This window comes from Phaethon lepturus, unplaced genomic scaffold, assembly GCF_000687285.1.
Source record: "Phaethon lepturus isolate BGI_N335 unplaced genomic scaffold, ASM68728v1 scaffold44870, whole genome shotgun sequence".
Taxonomy (NCBI): Eukaryota; Metazoa; Chordata; class Aves; order Phaethontiformes; family Phaethontidae; genus Phaethon; species Phaethon lepturus.
The window spans coordinates 1-27,173 of NW_010513419.1; the positions used below are offsets into that span (position 1 = coordinate 1).

The window sequence follows — 27,173 nt, forward strand, 5'->3', positions numbered from 1 at the left end:
GCTTTGCCGGGGCAGCGGGGTGCTTGGGGGAGGGGGCCGGCAGCCCCCCCCGCCGAGCGTCCCTCTCGGGGGCAGGCGCTTGAGCTGCCTGTGATTTTGGTGGGGGTTTTTTGGCGGGTGTTAACTGTCCTTCTGACAATAACGCCGCGATGCAAAGAGGTTAACGTGATGGTTTGTTACAATTTCAGTTTCCTAATCATCCAAATCTTACCAAACTGATTGATGCAGGTGAACCCCAGGGCTACCAGGGGACCGATGTGTCTGTGTCTAGCAAAAAGTGTAGGACGCTATTTAAAAACGTCTTTGTCCTCCTCATAGACTTTCGAAGTGAATACTTTTATGTTTCTTCTTCCCCGGCATGTTAAAAGTCTACATAAAGACCTTCGCAGCTGATTTCAGTTCCTTATGTGATGTTTGCCTTTAGTCCTGCTCTGAGACTTTGGATATGTATTTTGGATTTTGTTCTGTGTCAGTTGTGTGAGGCCTCACTTCTGCAGACAGGTTTTGTTTGGGATTTTGGTTTTTTTAGTTGCTCCGTTTCTAGTTGAACTTTGTTGAAAAGAGAACATTGGGGTTATAGTGCCTTGGCATTACTAATGTGATGCATTTTTGTGCTTAAATCTAGCTTTTTTTTTCTTTTACTTGAGTAATTTTTTTATTACTATTATTGTTTTTGCAGATGACACCACTGGTAAGCAAGAAGATGGACCAATTTCTGGGTGAGTCCAGAGACTGTTTATTCATTATGACAGTAGATGCTGCCAAGATGATTGAGCCACGTTAAGCATAATTTCATGAATGCTTTAGACCAATGCTGTTGCCCGAAGCAGCAGCCTATCCTTTTCCCATCCCGTGAGGTTGTTCGCAGCCGCTCCCATTGGGCTGGCACAGCATTTGTGGATTTGGAAGGTGAACTTGATCGGCCAACTGATTTGACTTAAAGCTAACTTTTAAACCCCTGCCCCCTTTTTTCCCTCTTTCCAATTAGTTTTATCAGACCTGTTTTCCAGTTTAATTCCCTGGGAAAAATGGTGCGTTGAGGATTGGCCTTTCTGCTGGCCTGGCTTTGCTGAAACTGTGGCCTGTGCTTTAGCCTGGAAAAGCTAAAATCCTTGAGACTAGGTTAAAATTGTGACATGATCAAATCAACAAATTACATGAGATCTGTGAAGTATATGGTTTGGGTAGGACTTTCAGGTAAAAGTGTTGGGAACAAATCAGTGATGAGTTTTGCTTTCTGGGTATGGAAAGTATTGTCTGTCTATGATCATAACACCCCTGTATTTGTAGTGGTGTGTTTCCCACCAGCAGAGTTTTCTCTCAGCAGAAATACTATCTATTTGTCATTTTTAAATGCAACATGGTTTTCAGAAGTCTTGATCTTCACTGGGCTTCTGTGTGCCTAGCGCCTTCAGAAGTTCAGTTTAGTATTTATTGTCCTTTAAGGTTGTTGTGAATTCAGTATCTAGAATTTCCGAGTTTGTTATGGGTCCTGTCATACTTCTGTAGTAAGTATCCTGTGCTTAGGGAACATGAAAACTTGTTCAAAACCAAGTTTTAGGCAAACTTGGTAAATTGTCACCTAAAAATATCATATGAGCTTTGTGAGAAGGAAAAACTTTTAGTTTAGGTAGAAATTTACTGCTAATTTCTATAAATCTATTATTGTCACTTTAATCTGATTGTAATTTTATTTTACAAGCAGGATTAAAAGTCTGAACTTCTAGTAACTGCTTCCAATAACCACAAGATGCATGAAGGAAAAGTACTAGTGGTCATGCTAGATCTCCTTTTTTTCCCCCTCCTTTTTTTTTTTCCTCCTTTTTTTGTTTCACAATGATAATCTCCCTAAATGAAGAGCTGTGGGGTGTTTTTAAGAAAAATGACTCTTTGGTTGCTATGTTATCGATGGCAGCAGCTCCAGGGATACACTGCTGGCTTGTCTAGAGTATTTGTCTCTACCCATGATGCAGAAGTCAGTGTAGTGTGGGATACAGTATCCATTAACATTCCTTAGCCTAAAGGATGCATTAAATACCAGCAGTCTGTGCAGGATGCTGTTACATCAGCAGTGCACGGGGTTATGTCAGCATTCTGGGGAAAATAAATAGCTGTGACATTTTTTTGCATGCAGATGATGGCTGTGGACCTGTCAGATTGTTCATTCCTGGGAAGCAAACAGGTTAGGGAATGACTGTTACTTAGCAAATGTTTATTTGAACTCCGATTTATAAATTTTAATGCACACCCACAGATACTTCATGTGACTTGAAGCTGAAGGTAATGCTTGTCACTCTTCCTTAATTCAGTCATCTTGGATTTTTAAGCAAATTCTGGGGTTGAGGTCAATGTGACGAGTTGCTTAGATTTGGCAAACAAAATGCAACAGGTTTTGGAGCCATCTGTGAGATTTTCTCTAGTGGTGCATCTTTTGGTCCTTACATAATAGCCTATGTCTGCAACTTCGAAATACTTTTAGCGGCTGATTTTTTCCTTAGACATCTTGGCTACTTTTTATAACTTAAAGTGTCTTCAGCTGTCACCTCAGGAACTTGGTGAAAATGGGACCTGTGCTTCCTTGGTTAGCTGCTGGACCTTCATCCCTTCTTTTCGATCTTGGCTTGATTGTTGAATTTCTTCATGTATGGGGCTATTCTAATATGGGAGCTTCAGTAGCTGCTCAAATTGTTCCTGTTTGTTTGGTTGGTTTTTTTATGCTCAGTAACTGCTTTCTGAGTTGCATTAGTGTGATCTTTTGGCTTACTTGTTTGGTGTCTCCTCTCCTGCCACCTCTGAAATGGCTTTAATCTGGCCAGTGTTTGGATTCTGTTAGGTGTTAACATACGTTTCTTTTTGAAGATAATCTTTTGTATGTTTATTATCTGACTTGCGGTTTTAAATTAATAGCAATGTCTTCACAAAGTACTGATGGAGAATCGGGTTTCCTGTGCCTGGGCTATTCTAATTGACTCTTTTGAAAAGCCAGAATTATTTTGAAGTTCTACTAGGTTTTACCTATGACATTAGAGCAAAATAATCTCTCTTTGTATTTTAATTTTGTAACACATAGCATACTGTTTTCTAACGTGTATACCAGTTTGGTATTTATTTTTTATTTTGGTATTTATTTTTACTTTCTTGCTTGGCTAATGCAATAAATAGTGTTAATATTAACAAACTCTTTAATTGGAGGTAAATCTGAACCTGACCATTGTTGCATTAGGACTAATTTATAATGAATGAGAAGACTGGGTGGATACTTATATGTCTTTTCTTCTTTGAATTTTAACTACTCATTAATGTAAGCTATTTGTAGAAACACAAAAATCACTTTTTCCTTAGTTTCTATGGAACAGATGTCCTTACTGCTTACTAAATCTATGTATAATTATTAGCATCCTTAAGGACAAGCTGACGTTTTGCTTATTATGGTGTTATTCCTATCAGTTGTGATTGTGCCGAAGGAAAGCTGGAAGTTATTATAGCTGCCACTTCCATATTAGCTGTTGAGAGGTGTTTGGCTAGGCAGCCATGCTGTCTGTGAGGTGCTATTTGGAAGCACTAAACTGATTCTTTCGAACAAAAGCAAAGCCAAGCAAGGATGATTAATTTTTTTGTTGTGTAGTTGAGCTGACTGCTAGCAGAATAAACACGCTACATGAATAAAGCCATTACATGAAAGTCACCTGGATGAATGCTTTAGAGATATTTGTAGGTGAACCTCTAGATTGGGCTTGTCCACTTTCTTTTATCTGTCACATTTGCTAGACATGCAGAATCTTCTCATCCTTTGCAAGATGCTCCTCAGGAGAACCGTCCTGTCAGCAATGAAGACCGAGAGATGTCACAACACGTATGTGTTCCACTGCAAATGGTAGACATAGTTATTTTTGTGCTTCTCAGTACTCGTGGATAAAAAGATGTAAGTGTAAAGATGCTGGTACTGCCTAATACATTACATTTGTACCGTAGGAGTGTACTGATAGTCAATTCCCAATGCTAACTACAGCAACAGGCTTCTCTTCTGAGCCTACCTTGTGTAGTGGGTAGTGAACCCTGATCCAGGTATTGCTTATGCCCACTGACGAGGCAGATGAGGGCCTTTGTTGCTGGCAGAAAAAGCAGAACACGATGTTACCTCCAGCTCATATTTAGTATGACTTCTCGAGGGTCAGTAAAATATGGGAAACACTGGGATAGACAGCCCAAAGTGCTGGGAATTAGTTTTGATTCAGCCTCAGACAATCTTACAATGCAATCTAGTGGCTCAGTACTAAAAGAGTAGGAGGCGACTTGCTTTTCCACCTCCTCTTCCTCTAGTCTTTTTGAAGGGTTTATATTCTGCCACTGTGGTATGTCAAGAGGGCTCACACAGAGTTCCAACAAACCCGTGGTGCCGTGGAAAAAGAGGGAGGGTTAGGAATACCTTCCTCATAGCCTTTTGTAGTGGTGAGGTGTTAATTCAGCTCGTGCATTTTGCAAAACTACACTGCTGGGTATCTGGAAGACTTCCTTTGCTTTTGTGTGCTGCACTGGAGTCAAATCTGCAAAGAACTGTAAAGTTCTTACATAAAGTTAAGTGACTTGGGGATTGATTGTGCTAAATAAGCCAAGCCGAGCTCCTCAGCAGCTTCCTACCACAAATGTTGTGGTGAGAGAATATTTGCTCCAAGGTTCTTAGGGGAAGCCTGGTGAATGTATTTTGATGTGTGGGTTTGTTTTTGTTTTTTTTTTTTATTTGTGATTGTAGACTTTCACCATGGACCTGTGCAGGACATGTGTCAGAAAAGCCCCAGCTCTTTCAAAAAGAGTAGGGGAGAGAAACTGTGGGATATGATGAAATTTTTAGAACTGAGCTAAACCTTCCTCACCTTCAGAAATCTTACCCCAATTCTCATGTAGCATCACTTCTTCAAAGGACAGTTTCTTTGTGAGCACCTGTCCATTTATGTGGAAGGCTGGTTACTTCTAGGTTTTTGCCTCCAGAGACAGCTTTGTATAGCCTTGGAGTGCACTAGGAAGTTATGTCTTTATATCAGAATTACTCTTTCTAATAGTCCTTCATCATACAAGATTTGGCTTACTGTCCGGGGGAATTTATCAGTTTTATGTATTAATGCTGCTGTGTGCTTTTATTGTTGCTAGGCCCTTCCAAGTGGTGAAGATGATGAAGATGACAGCGATAGCGACAGTGATGATGATGATGTGAAAGTTACTATTGGCAATATTAAAACGGGAGCACCATCGTACATGTACGTATTGCTGATTATAGTGCCGATTTTGGATCTGAGGTGGCTCTGGTGGGTTGATTGGGATTGAAGGTGGGGATGAGAGCTCATCTGTCTTCTGGGAGACATGGGAGTAATGCCTAGAACACTGAACCGGGATTAGAAGCTGATGGGCAGCTCTACCTTGCAATTGCTTGTTGGAGAATCCATGCATAAAATAGGAATGATAACGTATGGGTCTGCTGTTGGAAAATTAACCAAATAATTACTGTGCACAATTACTGTGCAAAATCAAATCATCATATCTGAAAACTTGAGGAACCAAAATCTGTGTTGATAAGAATTTGCATAAGCTGTGAATTTACTAATTTTCAGCTGTCTGATTTTTTGTGATTCAGAAATGGTGAGACTGGATTTGCAAACCAGGAAATTATGTCACTGACTTAAGCTTCTACCTAATTTGCATTGAATAAAAATAGTAAGACAGCATTTTTGCATGCTGCTAGCAGCCTTCCTCTTAAGGAAATGACTTACATATGCCTTGCATCGTATTCTCATTTTTCCACTTTATGGATAATTCCTTTCTCTTGTTGTAGAGGTGGTTTCAGTCTGATGGATTACGCCGAATAGCAATGCTCCATCTGTTAGCAGCTCACTAGATTTTGCAGACATCCTTTTCGAAATCTGCTGCTTCTACCTTTCCTCATTCTGTGATCTATGTGTACCTATGATTTCCACGTTGTTCAGTTCCATGTAGATGCTAAGTACGTTCCTGGGCAGAATGGGAACTAACACGTCTTGAAATAACCTTTCCCTTCATGTTCAAGACAATCCTCTCGTGTTCTGTTGTTGGTCAGTGAGTATGTTTGCTGGGTTTCTGTAGGGTTAGAGGAACTTAATGGCAAATGGATCTCACTTTTAAGGTCTTGAGACTTAGTATTAAAAATCACAGAGAGGCATGAATAAACCCAAGTGAAATAAATATCTTCTGAAGGATGTCAGGGCTTGAATATATTTTGCATTAAAATCTTCAAGTAATTTGTTCAAATACCAATGTAGTGATTCTTTTCCATATAGGGGAACTCCTATGAATCTAAACTTAAAAACGGGTAGAGGCTATGGAGCAACTGCTTCAGGTATTGCTGTTAATTTTATCCTTCACCTTTTGCAATATTTCACTTATCTGGCACTGACTGCTGGAGCAGCTGCAAGTCTCTGTTTGGAAGGATATAAAATTAGTGCATCTTATTTCAACTAGGAATAGTAAGTACATTTCCTAAAGATAAGCGCTCCTAGGACAGTCTGAGGGTCCAGGGTGCAGTGGAGTGATTTCATTACCCATCACTGAACAAGCTGATTATAATTCTACTTAAACAAGGAAAACCACTTTTACTATTACTTTTATAGTAAAAAACCAGAATATTTCTCAACTGTATTGCTGCACTGGGGCCGAACATTCTAAATTGCCTGGAGAAGAACTTTATGGTTGGTATACTGAGCTACTTGCAATGTAAGTTACTGAAAGAAACCAGCTCTGGCCTTGAGTATCAGCTATGCTTATTTCTGCAGATGAAATATTCCCCACCATTCCATTTAGTTTATACTGTATATTGAGACTTGGATTCTGTCCTTCCTCATACATGAGACTGTCCTTTGATGGGCTTCATATACTTCCTTCTATTAAGTTCTTTATGCAAACAACTTGTCTTCTGTTTGAGAAAGTAAGAAAAAATGCCACTTGAAGATTCTGTACCCGACAGATTTTTACTGACTCCAGTTAGTACACAGTCCACTTAAGACTGAGCCTGAAAAAGTCTCTTGTTATAAGAAAATGTGTGTATCTTGGGAGGGAAAAATAAATATTTTGCCTGGGGAGAAAAATTATTTTTTTTCATTTGGGGTAAATTTCATGCATACTCTAATAATTTGCTCCCTTTGTCCGTAGTACCAATCTGGGTTGAATTTGCTTCTCTGCTGTTCAACTGCAAGCGCTGTATAGCCTGGCTATTTATTTATAAGAGTGACTGAAGTAATTTTTATTAAAAAGTTGATTGTGGTTACCTATGTGCTATAAAACCAGCGATGAATTCACAGTAGCGCTTTATTTTTTACTGGAGTAATTTGCTCAGCAAATTAGTGGATTAAAGGCATTGCATTAAAAGTAGTAACGGTTTCTCTCTCTCCAAAGCCAAGTTGCAGCCCAAAGGTATTGACTTAGATGCTGCAGGGAATATAAATGGATTGCCTGTTATAGAAGTGGATTTAGATTCGTTTGAAGACAAACCATGGAGGAAACCAGGTGGGGCCTCACAGTTTCTTGTGGTAAATATTTTCTGCAGTTTTAATTGTCTCTCTTGAATTTCACATGTAATTTCTATCCATTTATTGCTTCCAGGGAACAGGGAAGTCAGAACAATGCATGTTGCTCAGCCTCTGATGCCTGTCTAGACAATCAGTGATGTTTACTGGTTGATCAAACCATGCTAATTGGGTTGCATTTACTCTATTACTTGAACTTCCCTAAAGGGAACAACTATTTTATTTTTTTTAATGTTCTATTTTATTAATTCCCTAGTTCCCGAAAATATTGCACTGATACCAATGCAATAATGTTTGTTGTCCTTAAAGTCAATTGAGTAGGATGAGGATTTGGCTATTGATGGTGTGTGTGGTCTCCTCTTCATGTGCAGCAGCTTGCTTATTCTGTCTCGCCATGGTCAAGCTCAGAGTCATCCCCATGCACCCTTCTCATTTGGGTCCTGGGGATGTCCACGCTTCTGCAGGAAAGTACCCCTTGCAGAGGGCAGTGATGGTGGGAATTACCATGTGAGGACATGTCATGATAGGAAAGAAAAAAAAGTGTCTTTGTGTTGAATTCTTGTGCTGCAAACAATTAACCAAAAGGAAGGAAAACAGTGTCTACTCTGACATGAAAGGCTAGGGCTTTTCCTTTAGAAAAGCTGTGTTGCCTAATTCTTTGCTAGATTCTGCCCCTAGATGCATAACTCTGAGTGAGCAGTCCCCACTTACTTCTTCTGGACAATATTATCTAGACTGTGTTCAGACAAATAGTACTTTGCACAGCAGGTTTTAGTATGTACCTGGTCTCTTTTGTCTTCCTGATTAGTATTAGGGAGATTTCTACTCAGAAGCAACTCTTGCATGACTGCTGTAGGATGCTACAAATAGATTTCTGTTTTTCATCTGAATTTGATAAAAAAATACATGAAGGAACCAAAGAGATCCAAATTTTTGCTGTGCTACTCTCCTAAAACGTGCTATGATGAAATGCAACTGAAGCAAAAAATCCACTTGCCTCTTCTCAGAAATAAATCTTCTCCCTGCCAGCCCTTGTACTTTATTTATCTTTCAGAAACATTGCTATGCTAAGTAGTACTTTTATAAAGTTGTCTGTGATGTGTTTTTGGTATCTCTTGCCCTCTTGAAATGGAGGGCATCAGAGTACGTAACGGTGCTAATAACTACACTGATGTGTCATGGTATCAAACCAGCACTAAAGCACTCTGTGATGAATAGCAGCTAGTACAGACGTAACAGAAAGTGTAGCCTGTCTTCTGCGGGGATTTCCCATTGGTTGTGAAGTGAGAAGGAGGGGGCTAGGAAGAAAATAAGCTAGAAGGAAAACAATGAAGTGAAGGTCAGAAGTAAAGCATGGAAATCATTGTGGTCATGCTGACATCCCTGGACCAAAATGAAGCCAGCTAACCTTAAAGCAGTGTTGAAGTGCAACTAGAGGGAAGATGTCTGCAGAGGTGTGGCCTCGTAAGTTTATTTTAGATGGCAAGTAGCTTGTTACTCAACAGCCTTTCAGGTTTGTCCTTTACAGTTAATTGTTCAGCAAGTTGGTATCTCCTTAAGTGAGGGAGAGGAAGAAGAAATACAGTGTGGAAGAATTGATAGAGGGCTAAAATGTAGGCTGATAAAATAGATATGTAAATGTAGTGTTGCTGAGTCTGTGTCGGTGAAATTTGCATGTTTGGGTGGTACAACAGGGAGAGCGGCTTACCTGGAAGATAAACTTAAACCTCACTGTATAAATCCAAGCTCAGCATGGTCACGGTGTTCTCCTTAGCCCTTATGTATCAGCTCCTTGTTGTAGAATTGGTCTGCCTTGGAATACCTTTGCAAGGGGGATGTTTGAGGGACACCTCAGCAGGGCTTGGAGATGCTTTGTAATGCTTCCTGTTGTGAGGTATGCCTCACAGAGTTGGTTGCAGCTGGGTTTGTCCCTCTGCATCTACGTTTTCTTGGCAAGCGGTTTGTGGCCACCTCTCTCATTGAGAAGTACTTCTGCTGAATTGGCACATTTCGCAGAAGACTGTCAAAGTAAGATAATAATCTTGGAAGGCTATATAGGATCCTGACTGAACTGTAATTGCTTGTGTAGTCTGAGACGTATCAATAAAAAACTTACATTTTAGCCCTGTTTCACGAACTGGGTGAGTCCCAGTCTTCTCAAAACAGCAAAGGCAATGATGGTCAGGAGCAGAACGTGTTGGCTTAGCTCTGCCAAGAAAAACATTCTGTGGCACCATCCCATTTTTGTGGTGGTAGCTGGAACCATTATTCCTGTGCTCTCCCCAGCACTCAGCTCATTTGGACAATTGCAAGAAACCAGTCTGAAAAAATCCTGTTGGTGAATGGGTGGTTGCAAGCATCTTTTTTTAATAGCCCGCGTTCGGGCTGTATTCTGTGTCCCACAGTGTCCCACTGCTGTTCAGGCTGTAGTGCCCCTCCCACTGAAGGATGCGGCCGTCTCCACTGTGACACACAACTGCTTTCCAACAGAACGAAAAGGAGAGTAAGCTGTGCTCTCTAGAAGATTTTTGTTTTCTTAACTCTTAAGCAGTTAAAGGACAATTTGAGTATGCAACTCTGCTAGAATCCCCACGTTAACTTCTACTCCATTTGTCAGGTGCTGATCTTTCTGATTATTTTAATTATGGATTCAACGAAGAAACATGGAAAGCTTATTGTGAAAAGCAGCGACGGCTTCAGCTTGGACTAGATCCTGCTCCTCCCATTAGCACTGAAAATAAGATTACGGTAGGTGACATGATACTCCTGCATATGGCTACAATAAAACTGGGACTTCATTTTGTAATTGCGGAGATGAGGGTATGAGAGCAGAAAATACCTTGATACCTAACTGTTCTGTGTTCCTTTCAGTGGTGAGAAGTACAAAAATGTAACTTTAAACATTAAATCTCTCTGCTAAAAATCTTTTCTCTATGGAACCAACAATTGCAGCTGCCTGGCAGGTTTGAACCACCACAGTGGCAAGACTTGAGTGAATTTCCAGTTGACTTTGAGGCTACCCAGCTATAGGGGTGTCCGGGTGGAAGATCCTGTGGATGTGAGAGGTGTAGAGAGGGGAGCTGGGCATCCATGGCTGTTTTGCTTGTTGCTGTTGACTGTTGGAGTTGTGTGGCTGCCTTTCGTATTTGGAGACTGCTTTGGCCATCAGTCTTTGCAGAAGTCAATCAGGTGGCCAACAGCTGTTAATCAGAAATTCAGCTGAAGAGTCAATACAGCAAGTGTTACTATTTCCAGTCTTGACTTGAGGACTATGTGAAAAAGGATATGAGATTAGTAAACTTTTGGACTTCTAACAGGAGACAGTGGGACAGCAGGCTGAGGCTGGAGTAGCCAACTAGTTTACAAAAATGTCTGCCGCCTTGACTGGAGAATAGGTTGGTTGTTTGCAAGAGCTCTGTGATTGTTCCTCAAGGGAGTCCTTTTCCTTTGCTGAGGCTTAATCTCTGATGCTGCAGTCAGTTGAAAGTAAGGGCATTAAACCTGTGTGTTATATATTGCCTTCCCTAGGTTCAGCAAGGAAGAACAGGAAATGCTGAAAAAGAAGTGGAAAACAACATAATCAAAACAGAATTTAAAACGGACTTCTTGGCTCTGGTGGGAGGACGCATGAAGGCTGGGCCGCCTCCTAATAGGTAAGAGTTGATGCAGACATAAAGCCTGGGTGCGCTTGTGTTCTTTGTAGGGGTAGCTGGGATCCACCTGGGCTGTATCTGAACATCCTCAAGCCTGAAACGGAAGGAGCTTTTAAACTTTACAGGGAGCTGCTGTAGTCACTCATTAACTGTTGTCTTCAGCAGTGCGCTGCTGGGGGTTGTGCAGCCCCTACCTACCCATTTACCTCTCCTTGGTGATATCCTCAGTGTACTGCTGCTGCACAGGGTGGGAAACCTATATCCCAGCTGAAAGAACACATCTCTGGGAGTAGAAGAAACAAGACAAATACCTCAGCTTTGAGGGCTTATGTTGCTAGCTGCTTGTGCTTACTTGGCTTATTCTTACTCCCACGATGTTAATCTTTGCCTCTCTAAGTGGAAGTGGATTACATGTTTGGCAGCTGATAAGAGGAGCTATTGGTTCCCGAACCTGTATGCTACGCTGCTTGATGCATGCTGATTAGTTATTTTCTCCAGTGAGAGAGAGGATCCACAAGGCTGGACAAAGCAAAACAATTGAGTCATTTTGATTGGCAGCCTCTGCTGGGAAAGCCACTTTGACCTGATGAGGTTGATGGGGGTTTTTTATCAAAAGCTTCAGAAAAACAAAGCTACATGAAACCAGGAGAGCCAGAGCTTTTGGATCTGGGTGTTTCTCTTGCTTTATTGATGTTACATCTTGTGCACGCTTGTCTTGCAGGAATCAGTCTTGCATTCCAACTTTCCACTTTGAGAAGAGAAACAACTGTGTGCTTCAAGTATAAGCTTTAAAGCACTGCTTAGTCTGTTTGCATTTAAGCACTTTGGTGGCATTTCTGTCCCCCTTCATAGTGCCATCAAATCAGTCAGATATGTTTCCAGCTGTTAGGCATATCTCATGAGATTTTTTGAAAATTTTACACCACTGCAAAATAAGCTGATGCCGTTGCAACTCTGCGGTATTTTTGTCAATTTTAACTTGCAGTCTTGTTTAGAAAGAACTGACACACAAGGTTACGCTCCTGCAGCAGAGCTTTTGGTCAGGACCAGAACGAGTATCTTTGTACACCGCAGCAGCATCAAAACCATGGGCTTAACAATGAGTTGTTTGGGATATTTTTTCTTAAAGTGAGAAGATTTCAGTGAGGAAACTTTTATATAGCCAACTAGCCAGAATTTTTATATCCACTTTGTCTAAATTTCCTACTGAGATAGAAAATTCTGCAGTCTAACTTGGAAAAGTGCTGATGTTTTTTCTGTCTTAACTGCAAGAAAACATGTCTTAAATTAATTGTTGCATGAATATATGATGAGGTGTTCTTAAACTTCAGTTGCTTCTCTGTCTCACAAGCTTTTACTTGTGATGACCTTAGAATGAGCTCCTACAAGAATGTTGATCCTCTAAGAGTGACCTGTGTATGGAGATAGCAGAACGTGGAAAATCATAGGTTCAGTGACCGATTTCCACTGGTGCCTATAGACAGCACTGTTTCTTGGCTACATGAATACACTTTCTTCCAAGGATCTAACCGTGATTTCATTGAAGGCAGTCGCAAAACTTCTGACTTTAACAGAAACAGAGCTGACCCCAGGGAGATGGACTAGAAAGTGTCTGAGAATCCCATTTGTAAATAACTTCAGTGGTATCAGCAACACTTGGAATATTGGACAGAACATAGGAAAAGGCTGGGCGGATAACGTTATAAAGGCTTCTCCTGATAAATATTCTCTGCTTTCTCTGAGCCTGATCTGGGAATGATTATTCAAATCTGGAGAGAGAGTAAAGGATTTCAGCTCTGAACCAGAGTGTGCAATCTGTGTTACTACACCTATATGTGGTGATTCTTTGGATCACACTTCTGGGTGTTCAGAGAGACCTAACTCACCCCTGCTGGCAGAGTTGAAATTGCTCAAAAGTGAAAAAGGGCTTCACATACACCTCTTGTCCAATTTGAGTGCTGCCTTTAGAGATTTTTCCCTGGTGGAAAAGAATGTACGAGAGAAGTCTGTCTAATAGTGGGGAAAATTGTTCCTAATGTCTTTGAGCCTAAAATGATGCATCTGCTTTGTACCAGGAAGCTGGGTGGGACAATTGATGTGATCGGTGGCCAGGCAGGCACAATAAGGAGAGTAGAAGGAAGACGTCGTGATAAGCATGCCTCTGAGGAAAACCCAATTCAGGTAAATGTTTTGCGCCATCCTGACAAATTTCTGATTTTGCTGCGCTTCTAGTGGACCCTGAGCAAATGTCTGTTCATTCCTGACCTCCCATGTCCCTGTTTCTATCTGCAAAGCAGTAAGTAGTGTATCAACCCTATCTAGATGTGTGCATGTATCGTTCCCTTCTGCAGGTTGAATTAACTTCTGTGTTAAAAGCTTTATCTTACTAGGAGCTAGGGATTGTCCTTTAAAGACTAGCTATCCCATCGGAATGGTAAGGCCCAAGTTCCTTTTCTCATGAGCTCTCCCAAAGTATTCCTCGGGGTGCATAGCTGGGAGGCTCTAAAGCGTATTACTCCCTTCCCCTCCACAGTCAGGGTGAAAACTCCAGTTCTGCAGTGGAGGACTTCTACATGGGTCTTGTGTTTCTTTCTGCTTTGAAGTCACATTTAGTTTAAGCATCACTAAATGCAGCACACACTTCAGACTTAGAGTGAGCCTGTGTTACTGGATCTTGTCCCTTATAAGAAATAAAAGCCTGGGGTTTAAAACTGGATTCAGTTCTGATCTTGCATGTCCAGGGTATGACCATAATGTTCTGGCTGGCTTCTAGGTAGGAAGGTGCTATGTGTAGGGTTTGAGGACCATCTGCCGAGAGCTCTTCTCTTAACCACCTTCCTCCTACCAACCACTCCGAACTCAGCAAAAGAAATGTCAAATATGGAACCTTTCCCCTGTCTAGATGTAATTCCTCGTTTTGTTTTTACGTGTGTTTTTCTGGTCTGTTTATTTTTGTAGTGGTCAGTTTTCCAAATTTTGCCAAAGAGAAACAATTTGGTGGGAAATGGTTGTAGATCCTCCCACTTATAAGCATTGATATGTGTATTTCCAGGTCATTCTGGTATCTCTGCATATTGATCATTCCTTCAGCAGTAATGGGTTTGTGACCTGCTTTTGTCACAGATATGAATCCAATCTTCCTTTGACCTACATGGGCACAATCTAGATGGGCTAGAATTTGGCCTCTTGCTGTCCTCAGGAAAGATAAATTTGGTTTAAAAAATAAAAAAAAGGAAGCACTACTATGTCATCCTCAAATTCGGCAGCTTTTAATCTGAAGGCTGTATCAGTGACAGTTCCCCTCAACAAAAGGTGTTCATAACACCAAAGTCTCAACAGTCTCGCACAGTTGTGTGTACAGCTAGAATCTAGTCTCGCTGCTGTTCTGCGTAAGAGCAGGTACCTTGCTAGGCCTATCGATTGCTTTCATCAACCTTCCTTCCTTCCTTCCCAAAAGGTGCTATCCTCTGGGTATAGCATAGCCTGGTCTTTCCAGAGGTGGTTTAGACTGGATATTAGAAAAAATTTCTTTACTGAAAGAGTGGTCAAACATGGGAACAGGCTGCCCAGGGAAGTGGTGGAGTCACCATACACGGCACTGTTCAAAAAGACGTGGCTCTTCAGGACATTGTTCTGTGGGCATGGTGGTGTTGGGCTGACAGTTGGACTTGATGATCTTAGAGGTCTTTCCCAACCTCAATGATTCTGTGATTACCGTGCTGCCTGTTTTGGTGATATTCTGCCTTTATGCCAGCACAGTAAGGTCCTAGCTGCAGCAGCAAGGAGATTAAAAATGCTCTCTTTTCATTCCTCTGCCTTCTAAGGTCCTTGGAGACCACGGAAGTAAGCCACAACCCCCGCAGCAGCCCCAGCAGCCATCACAGCCCCAACAGCCACCTCAACAACAGCCGTTTGCACCACCAGCAGGCCCACCGCCTCCCCCGCTCGCTGGGCCACCTCCACCACACTTCCTCCACCCTCCTCCACCAGTTACTTCTGTTCCACCTCCCCTGCATCCTCCAGGTATGTGTTCACACAGCAGTGTATGGCAGTCTGAGGCTGCATGTTAGGACGTCCCAGGCTTGGAGCAAATCAAAGGTTTAACCAAATGCTATGGGACAGTTGAGCAGTCAGGTAACAGGTCCTTACACCTGGGCAACCTTTGTTCAGTGTCTCCATCAGCCTATTTAACATCTATCCTTGACTACTTAAAAAATGGTAGCTGTTCCTTGAAAAAAACCCTCTAGGCTTTGTTTCCGTGAGAGAGCTTTTGGGTACTGCCGATCCATTTGCTTTATTGATAAATACAAAGAAATGGGTTCCTGTTTATCTGTGGAGGCAGCTAAGAACACAGGAACTGCCATCCTGTGTCAGATCAGCGGGCTGCTTAGTTCAGGATGCTGTCTGGCTGTGACCCATTCCAAATGTTTCAAGGGTGGTGCTGGAATTGGCAATTCTGCAACAGCAGCTCTAACAAACAACTTTCCTCCTAATCCAGGTCAGTTCTTGGTTGGCTTCTGCCTTGAAATACCAAGATTTCTATCTTTCTGTGGGTTTTTTTCTGTACACTTTAGTGTAATAGCTGCCACTGCAGGATGATTCTTACTGCTCCTGCAAGAGTCTAGTGTCCAGTGCAGACATTAGAGAAGCGCTTCATTTTTAAAAGCAAAATAAAAATAATACAAATGAGGTCTTTAAAATGGCTTTCTGTCCCGTTGGGTGTGGTCAGTCCTCAGCATTGGCAAGTTTGTGTCCTCTGATCAATAATGAGATGGGTTTGTACTGTGCTGACAGCGCTTGGCGCTTGAGAAGACACTGTTGCTGAAGTCCAGTGTCTGCAGGAATTCCCTTTGCCCCTGCAGTTACAGGCCGAGTCCTAAAACCTATTGAGATAGCAGAGCTGAAATTTCTCATTTTTTTCTACTTTGTTGCCTTGAGTACTGTGTTACAGAACAGTCTCACTGTCTCTTCTCTGCATGTAATAACTCAGTTTCCACAAAGTTTCTTAACGCATCTGCAACATGGAGGCCAGTAGTACTCTTTCTGAGCACCAGGCAAAATCGGGCAATACTGGTGGAGAGAAAAAAGAACTTTTGTGACTGAAAAGGCCAACTGTGCATACTCATGCAGCATTTTCCAGGGGGCATGGGGTCATTTTTCTGTTGACTCTTTTCAGTGCAAGTTTACAGACATACTGGCCATGGCCTAAGACACAGTTTTCCGTCTTCATTTCCTACTAAGTCCATGCATCTTCTGATCCACCGTGAGTCACATCTGTGCCCCTGTTGCTTCTGGCTTAAATAGCACATTGAGGTTGAAGCGAAGGCCACACTCCGGGATTTCCCTGGTCCTGTAGACAGCACACTTCTGAGAAGTCACCAGGAGCATGTCATGCAGTAATTCCTATATTTTGCACTGGCTTCACAGGTGGAAGATACAGAATAAAAAAAATAGGGTCGAGGCTTTTAATCTGAGGAGGATTATTACTGCAGTACTCGCTGGTGGACCATGAATAGCTTTTCCTACTGCTTTTCATTAAAATGTTTGGCAAAATCAAGATAAATTGTTCACTCGTTCTTTTGGTGGTTGACATGGGTGTCTGATTTTTCACTATCCAGTTATTGACTTAAAAAAAAAAAACAAAACAAAACACAACCAACAGCAAACAAGCAAAAGGACACACTGCCATCTGCAGCAGGTTCTCCTTTGCAGCTCCTTCAGTTGTTCTGAAGGCCAAATCAATTGTTTGTGTGATGACGCTTGGAAAAAGGAATTCTCCAGTGTAAGAGAGCAGCAACATTTAAAATTATAATATAAAGGCAAAGAGATCATCATTTGGGAAAATTAAATCATTTATAGGCTAGTTACTGCTTAATAGCACCAATTTTTCTGCTGGTCTGTTTGCTCAAGTATGTGAAATTTATTCAAAAGCATGCTTTTAGGTTTGGCTTGAGGTACAGAGATGATATGCTTTACCTGTTGTCCTCACTTGTTTTGCTTGCCTGTTTGTTTCCCTAGGTCTGCCACCACCCGGTCCTATTCCAGGTAGGTCTTAACTTGCTCTTAAAAACAGCAGTGGTTCTGAACACTTAGATGGCCCTATCTGAGCATTTGGGTTAAGTAACACAAGATAGGAGGACACCAAGACCCGTTTTAGAGCACAGCAAATTTAAGGCTAATAAACTCCAGTGCAGCATTGAACCCTAGCTGCTGCTTTTGTGTTCTGGACCTAAATAAAAATCTGTAGGGATTCTTAATACTGTTTTGTTTTGTCTCTGAAGACCAATATAGAAAGTGAAATGGAGAACTTCAGATGGTAAAAGCCACTTAGATTTGAAGCAGTTTAGTTCTTGTTATGGCATTTGCACAGCAAAAGTCTGAGTGACAAATTGCCGCTTTGTATAGGAATTTGGAGTGTGAGACTGAGCAGAACAAATGCCATTTCCACCAGAAGCCTTTGCTCCCTGGTGTGCAGTAGAGATGGTGAATACTAATAAAGAAATGTAACAACCAAGCTTGTGCGTAAGTTAAGAACCCCGCTAATTCAGAGCTACTATAAAACTGAGTTTCCTCTAGCTATATTTTTTTTTTTCCTACTGGAAATTTTGCCTAGTCCAGGGAAAAAAAACTTCACTGTTTGTATAGCAGACCATTTGGAGCAACAGTTCTGACCAGATGCTGTACATCTGAAAAACCATGGTGACTGCTTATATGCAGCCAGGCCACTGCCTCTGTGTTACACTGTATGCTCGATTCACGTATTTGAAAAGGTCTGCACCCAAAGCGCTGTGGACTTGATGTGCTTGTCCTCACTGTGTTAGACATGTTGGACTTGATTCACAGCTTTTGTGTCCATGCTTTGGTATTCATGCTCTGCCCTGGGCTTCCCAAATGGAAATCCGGAAAACTAGACTAGCTGGGCTGTCCCTCGGACTGAGAAAATTCCCATGTTTGTTAAAATGTCACTTTTCATACTCCTTTCAACGTACAATAATATTGCAGAGCTGGTTTTCATTGTTGTAGTGGACGGTACCCGCTCATAGTAAGCTTGGATTTAGAAGAACTATATTGTAGTGAAACTGGATGCAAACTGGTCTTGATTGTAGACGTGGCAGCGCCCAGCTGCTAGTCAAGTGCATTTAGATTAAAGTTGTTTGGGAGGAGCAAGGTGGATGAAATGACCAGCCTGTTGCAAACACCTTCCACTTCAGGTAGCTGGGTTGGAAAGGGAGATGAGGGAGAATACCTGCTAATTATGATAATGATGATCCACTACCATTAGCGTTAGGTGCTTGTAACAGTAGTACTTTGAAGTACTTGGGCTTGGTGAGCACATGTGATGGAAATGCTGTAGGCATTGCATTTTACTGGAAGATCTTAGGAAAAGGCAAGCGGTGGGGGGGAGCATCTAAGCGTGAGATGTGTCCCCCAACTTGTTTGCGGTGTAGATCTCCACTAGCTGAGCTGGAGGCTTCAGGCTGCCTCTTTTTGCAGTGAGATGCTTCTAGGAAGGGGTTCTCCTGACTCATTTTAGGTGTTCACAGTAAGAGGTGATGAATTGTCCCACACCTTCATTGACTATGGTGGCTCAATCTGCATTGACTTGAGAAGGAGCCTGGAGCTGCTGGCTTTAATATAAATGACTGCAGTTAGTCAGATGACACCTATCCTTTGTATCAGCAGAGTTTGCTCCTTTTTTTTGTTTAATGATAAACAGAGGAGTTTTTATGCAAAGTCAAGCCAATGGGTGGTTAGTCTGTTTTTGTTGGCGTTGGTAACTGCCTATAGAAATAATGGTTGCTTATAGTTATAGAGACAAGTTTAAGATGTTCCCATAGGAGCAGTCAGCATGTCCTCCTCACTTTCAGATTGGTCAAGGTTAGGGACTTTGGCTTCCAAGGCTTATGTCATTTCTGGAAGTGGCCTTCATAAACTTCTCCTTAATTCTGCTTTTTGAAGATACTGCCTCGTGACTTTTTTATAACAGTTCTTTGTGTGTTTGACATCGGGCCCACTTTTAAAGTGTCAGACCTTTCAGACAACTCTCTCTGTGTAACTGGTGCTATGTCTTCTCATGATTTTTAAATGTATATGTGCTCAGAAAATTGTCTGTCTTTTAAAAACAATCAAAACCAGGTGACTTCTATGTTATGTGCTTTGTAAGAGACAAAGTTACTTGTTATAATCTATGGAGCAATAAAACTTTTGCTGTAGTTGCAACATGTCTGCATCCCAAGAACCAGACTTTTCTGTCTCCCACAGGACCGCAACAGTTAATGTTTACTCCTTAATGAATCTTAGGTTTTGATGAATAAGCCAAAATAGAAAGTAGTGCTTCCTTCATTTGTCTTACCGTACCCCTACAGAACTAGCACAGCTGTAGGGTTTTAATTCTGCTAGGAGATACAACCCTGTGAAAGAAAATTACTCCATTTCAAACAGGGCCTTGTTTAGAGTAAAAAGGTGCTTTAACTGCTTTTAACTGTAAACAGCAATGAAGTCTTGTTCCTTCATGGCAAGCTGAGATCTTTGTGATGACTTACGCTTCTGTGTCTAGGGTTGTTCCCGCCTCCTCTGGCACCACCACCAGCTCTCCTCATTCCAACCTTGGATGGGTAAGACCGCACCTGGGCTGAGCCTCTGGAACAGCTCCTCCGTAGCGAGGAAGGGTGGAGAGTAGTCTAAAATGAGTGCTAGTAATTCTTAGTTTGGTTGTGGATTGGGTGGAGGGGGAGTCCACAGGGAATCCTCTGTGCATTTACCTTGATTTGTCATGGTCATGACGCCAGAAGGAGGCAATAAAATCTTGGGTCTAGCACAGAGTAGTTGACTGCACGTTGCATTTCTCCAGCTCTTTTCCGTAAAGATTCTCCAGGTACTTTGTAAGCACTGGTTATCTCCCTGGAAGCCTGCCTGATTTACAGAAGGGAGGGGTAAAGCAGGGCAAGCAATTGAGTTACAGCAGTTTCAGAAGCGGTAGCAAAGCAGCCGCACCTGTATAAGTTTCTGAGAGTTTGCGGTGCAAAGTGAAGCAGATTCACTGAAACCACGGGTTTCCTGTGAAAATGTTCCACAGACCTTCAGAAAAAAAAAATGGGGTAAACTTGCAGCACAGATGTATCTGCACAGGGTCACTGGTGTTCATAACTTGCATCCTTTTCTTTCTCCAAAGCCAGCCAGCCAGCTACAATAACAGGCAGCCTCCTCCATTTGGCTACAACTCTGCAGGTGAGCACTGAAGATAACAGTAAAACTGCTTATCTCTCTCTTCTCTGGCATTTGGTAGTTTAGACTTTTCTTAAGCTGATGGACATCATGCTTGCTTTAGCTTTAGGGTCTTGCTTGTGCCCCAAACTATCGCAGCCACTGCACGCACATGCTGAGTTTGACTACACCGTAAGCTGTTTGGGAAGCTGAACGTTTTGCAGTGGTGGTGAATGCCATTTTGTAGTTGAGTGCTAAGCCTCAGATCACTGTTTTCAGTGGAGGTACCCAATGATGGAGAAGCTTCTCTGTGTGCCTCAGCAACATGTTCCTGTGCTTGTTTGCACACATACTTGCTCACACTCACACGCTTCTTCTTCCTCCACCTTCAGCTTCACATCTCCTCCCTGGGCTTTTTAATGCCCTCTTCCCCCACTTTATCATCTTCCTTGCCTAAACAGGCACACACAGGCATCTGTCTCGCATTACCAAACAAGAGGCAGTGCCAGAATTTCAGCAGATTTCCTTCCCTGTTGCAGCCCTGCCAGCAATGCCCATGTTCTCTCCCATTTCCTTAGTGACCAGCACCTCCTGGCTATGCTGAACGGATGGAATCACAGGCAGCACCGTGCTGTCTCCTCTGCAGGAGGTGCCTGGAGGGAGTGGGCAGTGGGAGTGGGATTCAGCAGTACCCCCAGAGGGTATCTTTGGAAAGGGAGGGACGGAGAGGATGCTGTTAGTGCTTCAGATGAACAAGGATTCTGCTCTCTTGCTGCAGATTCAGGTTTCATCAGCTACCCACCCATCTCCACATCCCACACGCCCTGGGTGACGACGGTGGACAAAGGCACAAGCAGTTCCAGCAGCAGCCATTGGGAGTACTCGGGCTCCAGGCGCGAGAGGGAGCGGGAGCGTGAGCGGGAAAGGGAAAGGGAGAGGGACAGAGACCGCACTCCCACCACGAGCGAATACAACAAGTGAGTGCTGTTTTTCAGCAGCTTGGGCTCGCACTTACCCGGTGGGGAGCTCTGGCCTTGCCCTGGAGCGCAAGAAGGTGTTTGATCAAGGGATGGGATTACACCGGTTTAATTTTCTGAAATGTCTGGGGAAGAGATACTTTGGATCAATAACTAGAGGACAAATTAGGAGATCCATGTCACTGGCTGGTTCCCGTGTCTGTTTTTTGTTTAAATCCAGCAGAACCAGTTATGCTTGCTCGCCCACCTGTCATGTGAGGCCAGTAAAGGAAATAGCCCCTCTCTGTTTACTCAGTATTTCACAGCTCGGTGGGAAACACTGGCCATAGAAACTGCTGCTTCTTGTCTTCTAAATGTAACTGTCAGATCAAAGGAAAAACCACCCATGCTTTGCTCTGCTCTCCTGTAGAGGCTTTCAAGGGCAAGGAGTGCCATTCGCCAGGAGTCAGCCGTGAAATGTAAATCCTTAACCAGGCTTTGCTGCGAGCAGTGCTGGAGACAGCCACCTTGGTGGGGACTGATGTGATCTCAGGCCACAGCAGTGCTGGGAGCACTTGGGAAAGGAGGTTTTCAGCCTCCCGGTGTTGATCTGGAGAGCTAAATTGAAGGCTAGGTTGCAAAGTCTCTTTCTAAACCCATCACTTTTTTTGTTCTGTCACAGGCAGCGTCAGTGTTTTGCAGGCTTCAGGCTCAGAAATACCAATAGTCATTCAAAACATGATCAGAATGTGCATTCCTGGCGGAGGGGTGCTGCCTGCCGGGGAACTTCCTGGCCCAGGGGCTGAGCGAATCGGGCAAGGTTTTCCTAACCTCCCCCCCCGCCTTTTTTTTTCCTACAAGCTCATGGGCACTGTGGGTGGAAGGGAGAGGAAAAGAACAGAAGACAAACTTGCTCCAGGTTGAAGAGCTCAGGCTTCCACACTTCCTGAGCAGGTTCGTGCTGCAGCCAGGTCCTGTGACTGGCACTCCTGAGCACATTGTTAGCATTTCTAGGTGCTTTCGAGCATGCTGACCGCTCAGATCAAGCTTGCCAAAGCAGGGCAAGTAGCTATGTTCAGTGGAGGCCTTCAGAGCGCTCTCAGATGATTGATGTTGGGTATTTAATTGTCTAGCTTGTTTCCATGAGTGTTAGGATGATGTTTCAGACTTCCTTTCTCTCAGAGTCTGAATATTGTTTCCCACAATGGGACTAGTTAAGCCTTTAGATTTTGGCTTTCAGAAGCTGAATAGTGACTATGAGATGTAGAGGGGAGTGTGGGATGTATCTGAATTTGGGGTACATCATGCTCACCCCTGGACGTGGATTGAATGAGCTGCCTTGAGCAGATAATTAGGTATAAGCAGAAAAAGCATGTTAGCTATACTCACAATTTGAGTTTCTGAACTCCTGGGGAAGAAAATAGTCTAACTGACACAAAAGAACTACAGGTTGTCTGGGACAGTAGTGTTGTGAGGTAAAATCCTGCACCAGGAGTGGCAGAGTGGTAAGAGGAACACGTTTCTGTTGTTTTTGAACAAGGTAGCCGGATGTCTTGGACATATTCCAGAAGGATTGTGAGGACAAAAGCCCTGAGACATCAGGTACATGCCTGCTGCTAACGTACTCCCTTGGCAAACGCAGAGAACAGATTTTGTAAACCCTTTGCCAGGAGAAAGCTGTGATATTCAATTGTTTGGGCTTACGGGCTGTGTAATACGCAAACAGAGAAAGTTATTTCATGGTGGTTAGAAACTGGGATTGGGTTGCAGCTGAGGTTCGATAAGCAGCAGCAGCTCATTGTTACAGGTTTTTTCAGGAGCATCCCAAATACCTCAGCCTGCTGATGGAGCACAAAGTGACAGACTTTGTTGGTGAGGATGGGGTTCTACTATCCTGTCAACACGGCTCCTGGCTTTCAGGTCTGCGAGTGGTGCGTTCCTCTGCCTCACTTCTCCTTTCTCTTCTTAAGTGACGATGAACGATACCGCTACTACAGCCGAGAGCGCAGCTATGACTTTGAGCGTGACTACCGCCGGAGTCGAGACCGCAGCAGGGAGCGAGAGGATCGTCACCGAGAGCGCAGGCACAGAGACAAAGAGGAGAGCAGCAAGCATAAGTCTTCAAGACGGTAAGAGCCATCTAGGGTTGGACTGGGCTGCGGATGGGAACACACCTTAGCTGCAGAGAAGCAGCTTGATGTTCTCAGGGTGAGCTGTCGCCCTGGGTCACACTGGCTTCCTGTGACCTGCTGATGTCCTAAGACCTGACGCCCAGGTGGAGAAAAGTGCTCTCAGGCATGTGCCTGGGCGGGAGGCAGAACTGTCTGTAATAGGGAGAGGAGTCCTTGGCGTTTGGAAGTTCTTGGTAAGGCAGCTGGCAGGATGTCAAATCACTGCCAAGAAAATTGCAGCACTGATTGACAAAGGAGAGGTTAACCTGTGCTAAACACCACCTCAGAATAACATAGCTCCCACTGTTAACAGAGTACACACAAAGTAAAATGCGAAGCCGTAACAGAAGCATCAGCTTTCAGAATTATGTGTTCTTGTGCAGAAGGAAGATGGCTTTCTTCAGCCTGTAATCTGAAGTTTCCTCTTGGAGCAGGAGGCTGAGCACTGCATGATCAGAGCTCTGTGCCCAGTGCTTCTGATAGTGAGGTTGATGACGATCTGGACAAAGGTGAAACACTTTTGGAGTGGAGCAGGATGTCCTAAAATCCCAGCGTTTCTGGAGAAAATGTGTGTGCTACAAATGATCTTCCTGTGAGAGCATTCTTCTAGCAAAGTCTGGTTTCTGGTCTGAGGCACTGCTCAGTTGCTGTCAGTTTACATCCTGGTAATGACTTGAGCAGGCTTGCTCTTTTCTTTTTTTTTGGTGCTTCAACTTACTTCCTTCTTTTAGATGAAATTCATGTCAGCCCTGTAGGCAATTATCCTTATTTTGTAATTGGTGTCAGAAAAACTCCTACATAGTGCCTGGAGGCAAAAGGCTGTTCTCATCCTTAAGGAGATGAATAAATTTTCAAGAAAGGACTGATGCTGAAGGGTTGGAAACAAAGTGATGGGAAGAAGGGCCAGGACCATAATCAGAATTGAATACAAAATAAATGGAAGCTGAGCTGATACCAGACTAACAAGCCAATAGCTTTAAGGGTTATTTCTCAGCTTCCTCTACTCAGCTGAGATCTGGTGTCAGACACTCGGCTGCAGGAAGAGAATGTCATTTACCAAAGCAGTGCCAGAATCTGCTTGAAAGCTCTTTCCAGAACTGGGCTACTACTGCACGAGGTGGGAATGAGAGGGGCCTTTTCCTCTGCCCTTTAAACCACACACATGCTCTCTGTCTTGCTCAAAGCGGTGGGAAGGGAAGGGTTTGTTAGCTAAAGCAAATGGAGGAATACTTTTTGTTTAAGGCCACTTCGAGTGCATACCAGAGTCCCTGCTTGAGGCGATTTGAGCCTGTTGAAGGCATTTGCAGGAAGATGAAAGGGTTTCCTTGTAGTTTCCAGTTTACTGCAAATTGACCAGTCTGAAGTAAATCATTGACGCTCGTTTAAAGGACAGTCACGTTGTTCAAGCATAAACCGCTGCCACGTTGCTGTCCACAAGGTGGCTAAAGATCTGTTAAGGAGAGGCAGCAGTCTTTTTTTTTTCTTTCTTTCTTCCTTCAAATGACTATGAAACCATTTATTAAAGAAGTCAGAAAATTACTTGAACCCAGGAGCTTTTCAGCCAGAGCTTCAGTGGTTCACCCAGTCAGGTGCCTCTGCTACTAAACTGGTATCCCAGCTGTAGTTAAGAATTTATTTCTGCACCTGACTGTCCCCCCTCGCAGAGCTGGTGTTTATACTGTGTGACCATGCGTCTTCCTGTGATAAATTTATCTGCTTTTTCCTGTACTGTTTTAATTCTGCTACCTTCACACTGCGGTCAGCTCTAGAGAACTCATTGGTTTTCAACCTGTGAGGAGAAATAATGGCATGTTTGAGAAGCAGCAGAAAATCTCCCAGGAGGGGCCAAGAACCAGAGTGGGCAAAACCAGTGCTCCCGCTTCCCCTGATGGGAGACGGAGGCCGATCTCTGTGCGTGCGGGTTGTGTCGGGCACGCTGTGCGTGCACAGCGCTGTGGTCAGCGGTGCAGGGCTCAGAGGCGTGCACAACCTAGTCAGAGTTCCTTCTGGTTGGGATTTCTCCCACCTCACAGAAATCCCGATAGCATCCACAGCTATCCCAGCTGCATCTGGAGAACAGTTCTGGGTGAGGAAAGAGAGGAGTTTTAAAGCACAAAGCTAGTTAAGTGCCAGGTCGTTTATGAGTAAGCAGAAATAGAAACAGGATCTGCCTCCCAGTAGGAAGCTACCTTGATCCCTTTCTTGCCTCTGCTCCAGGGACTTCCCCAAGATGTTCAGAGGAGTGAAAATGTCAAACGCCTCTCAGATTTAGGACTCTTCTTTCTCTCGGCAGCCTCAGTGCTTCACATTGAAGCTTGAGATGTGTCGAAATTGTTAGAGCTCCCTTAGGAGTGGGAAGGACACAGAGATGTTGCTTATGAAAACTCCAAAAATCATTCTGCCTCGTGTGCTGCCTGCCTAGGCCCTGTGCTGATGCAGCGTGTGGTGTAAAGCAACCACCTCCAGCGGTTTGTATAACCTGCCTTCGGTTCAGCCACATGTGATATCAGATCGTCCCAAATAAACACGACGAAGCCTTTCAGTGGCACCGTGATGCCCTCAGCGCTTCTGATCTGTCTCCTGTTTATTCTAGATCAAAGCGCTCTGTCCCCACGCGTGCCGCAGAGTCGGAGCCTTTGGCTCTCTTCTGTGGCAGAGCTCTGCTGATGCAGGCTCTGCTGTAACTTTCTTCTCCCCTTTCTTCCCTGCCACAGCAAGCAACACGAGAGCGAGGAGGGGGAGAGTCATCGGCGCCACAAGCACAAAAAGAACAAGCGTAGCAAAGAGGAGAAGGAGGCCAGTGAAGATGGTGCCCAGGAGGGAGAGGAGCAGGATGCCAAGGAGTGACCCAGGCCCACCGTCAGCCCTCAGGAGGAACTCGCTCCTTTTGAACCAGCATGACATTGGTGATGTTTTGTTTCGGGGGGTTGATTATTTTTTTTACTTTTATTTTTTCCCCAAGGGACGAGAGGCTGACTCTGGGCGAGCAGTGAAGCGTGTTGCAGCGGTTTGAGAGCTGAGGCTGCACATGCAGTTAAATTTTTTTTTTTTTTTGATACGAGACGAAATACAGCAGTACTAGTACACAAAGCACTGAGCTACTCCTCACTATCCCTAGGGAGAACTTTGTTGTATCAGATCCTATGGTTTCTGATGGAAGATGGCTTCAGCTGAAACTAACGCATTTAGGTAATAGTTTTTGTTTATTTTTTGTCATCATCATTCCTTTCTGAAGAATAGGACAGTAAGTGTGACTTGAAATTTATTGTCCAAAGAAAAGTGTGATTTAGATCCCGTGAGTCAGCTTAGAGTCTGGCTTCTGGTAGTGAAAAGTCTCATCCCCAAATAAATTTCTTTATAGCTACAAAAATATCTTCTGATTTCTCTGTGGCCGGCTGGGCAGCATGGGAGGAGGAACTGCTTTTACTGGTGGGTCACAGGATCCTGCTTGGATCTGGCAGCTTTGAGAAGCTGTCCTGTGTGTTTACACAGGGCGTGCGAAGACTTCAAACCTACCCTTCATTTGACCCATTGCAAAAATAGTTCTATCATGTATTACACCTCTAAGTGGGAAATCGACAGAAGACCCATAGTAAGAGCATGAGTTTCTATTTCATTAGTTTTAACTAACCTTTTTTTTTT

The 27,173-nt window shown here is 43.4% G+C and overlaps 1 protein-coding gene across 1 annotated transcript; it reads left to right on the forward strand.

Annotated features, from left to right (window-relative positions):
- Positions 1-679: 679 nt before the first annotated feature.
- On the forward strand, positions 680-26,378 carry LOC104614823 (pre-mRNA 3'-end-processing factor FIP1-like; the record flags this gene model as incomplete). The annotated part of the gene is made up of 15 exons (XM_010290061.1): positions 680-719; positions 3,769-3,853; positions 5,146-5,252; positions 6,306-6,364; positions 7,417-7,527; positions 10,165-10,295; positions 11,076-11,200; positions 13,276-13,381; positions 15,025-15,223; positions 17,219-17,245; positions 19,758-19,815; positions 20,373-20,428; positions 21,183-21,381; positions 23,331-23,489; positions 26,246-26,378. Coding segments are annotated over 15 exons (1,595 nt in total), but the record flags the coding sequence as incomplete, so codon positions are not given.
- Between the last annotated feature and the right edge of the window lie 795 nt (positions 26,379-27,173).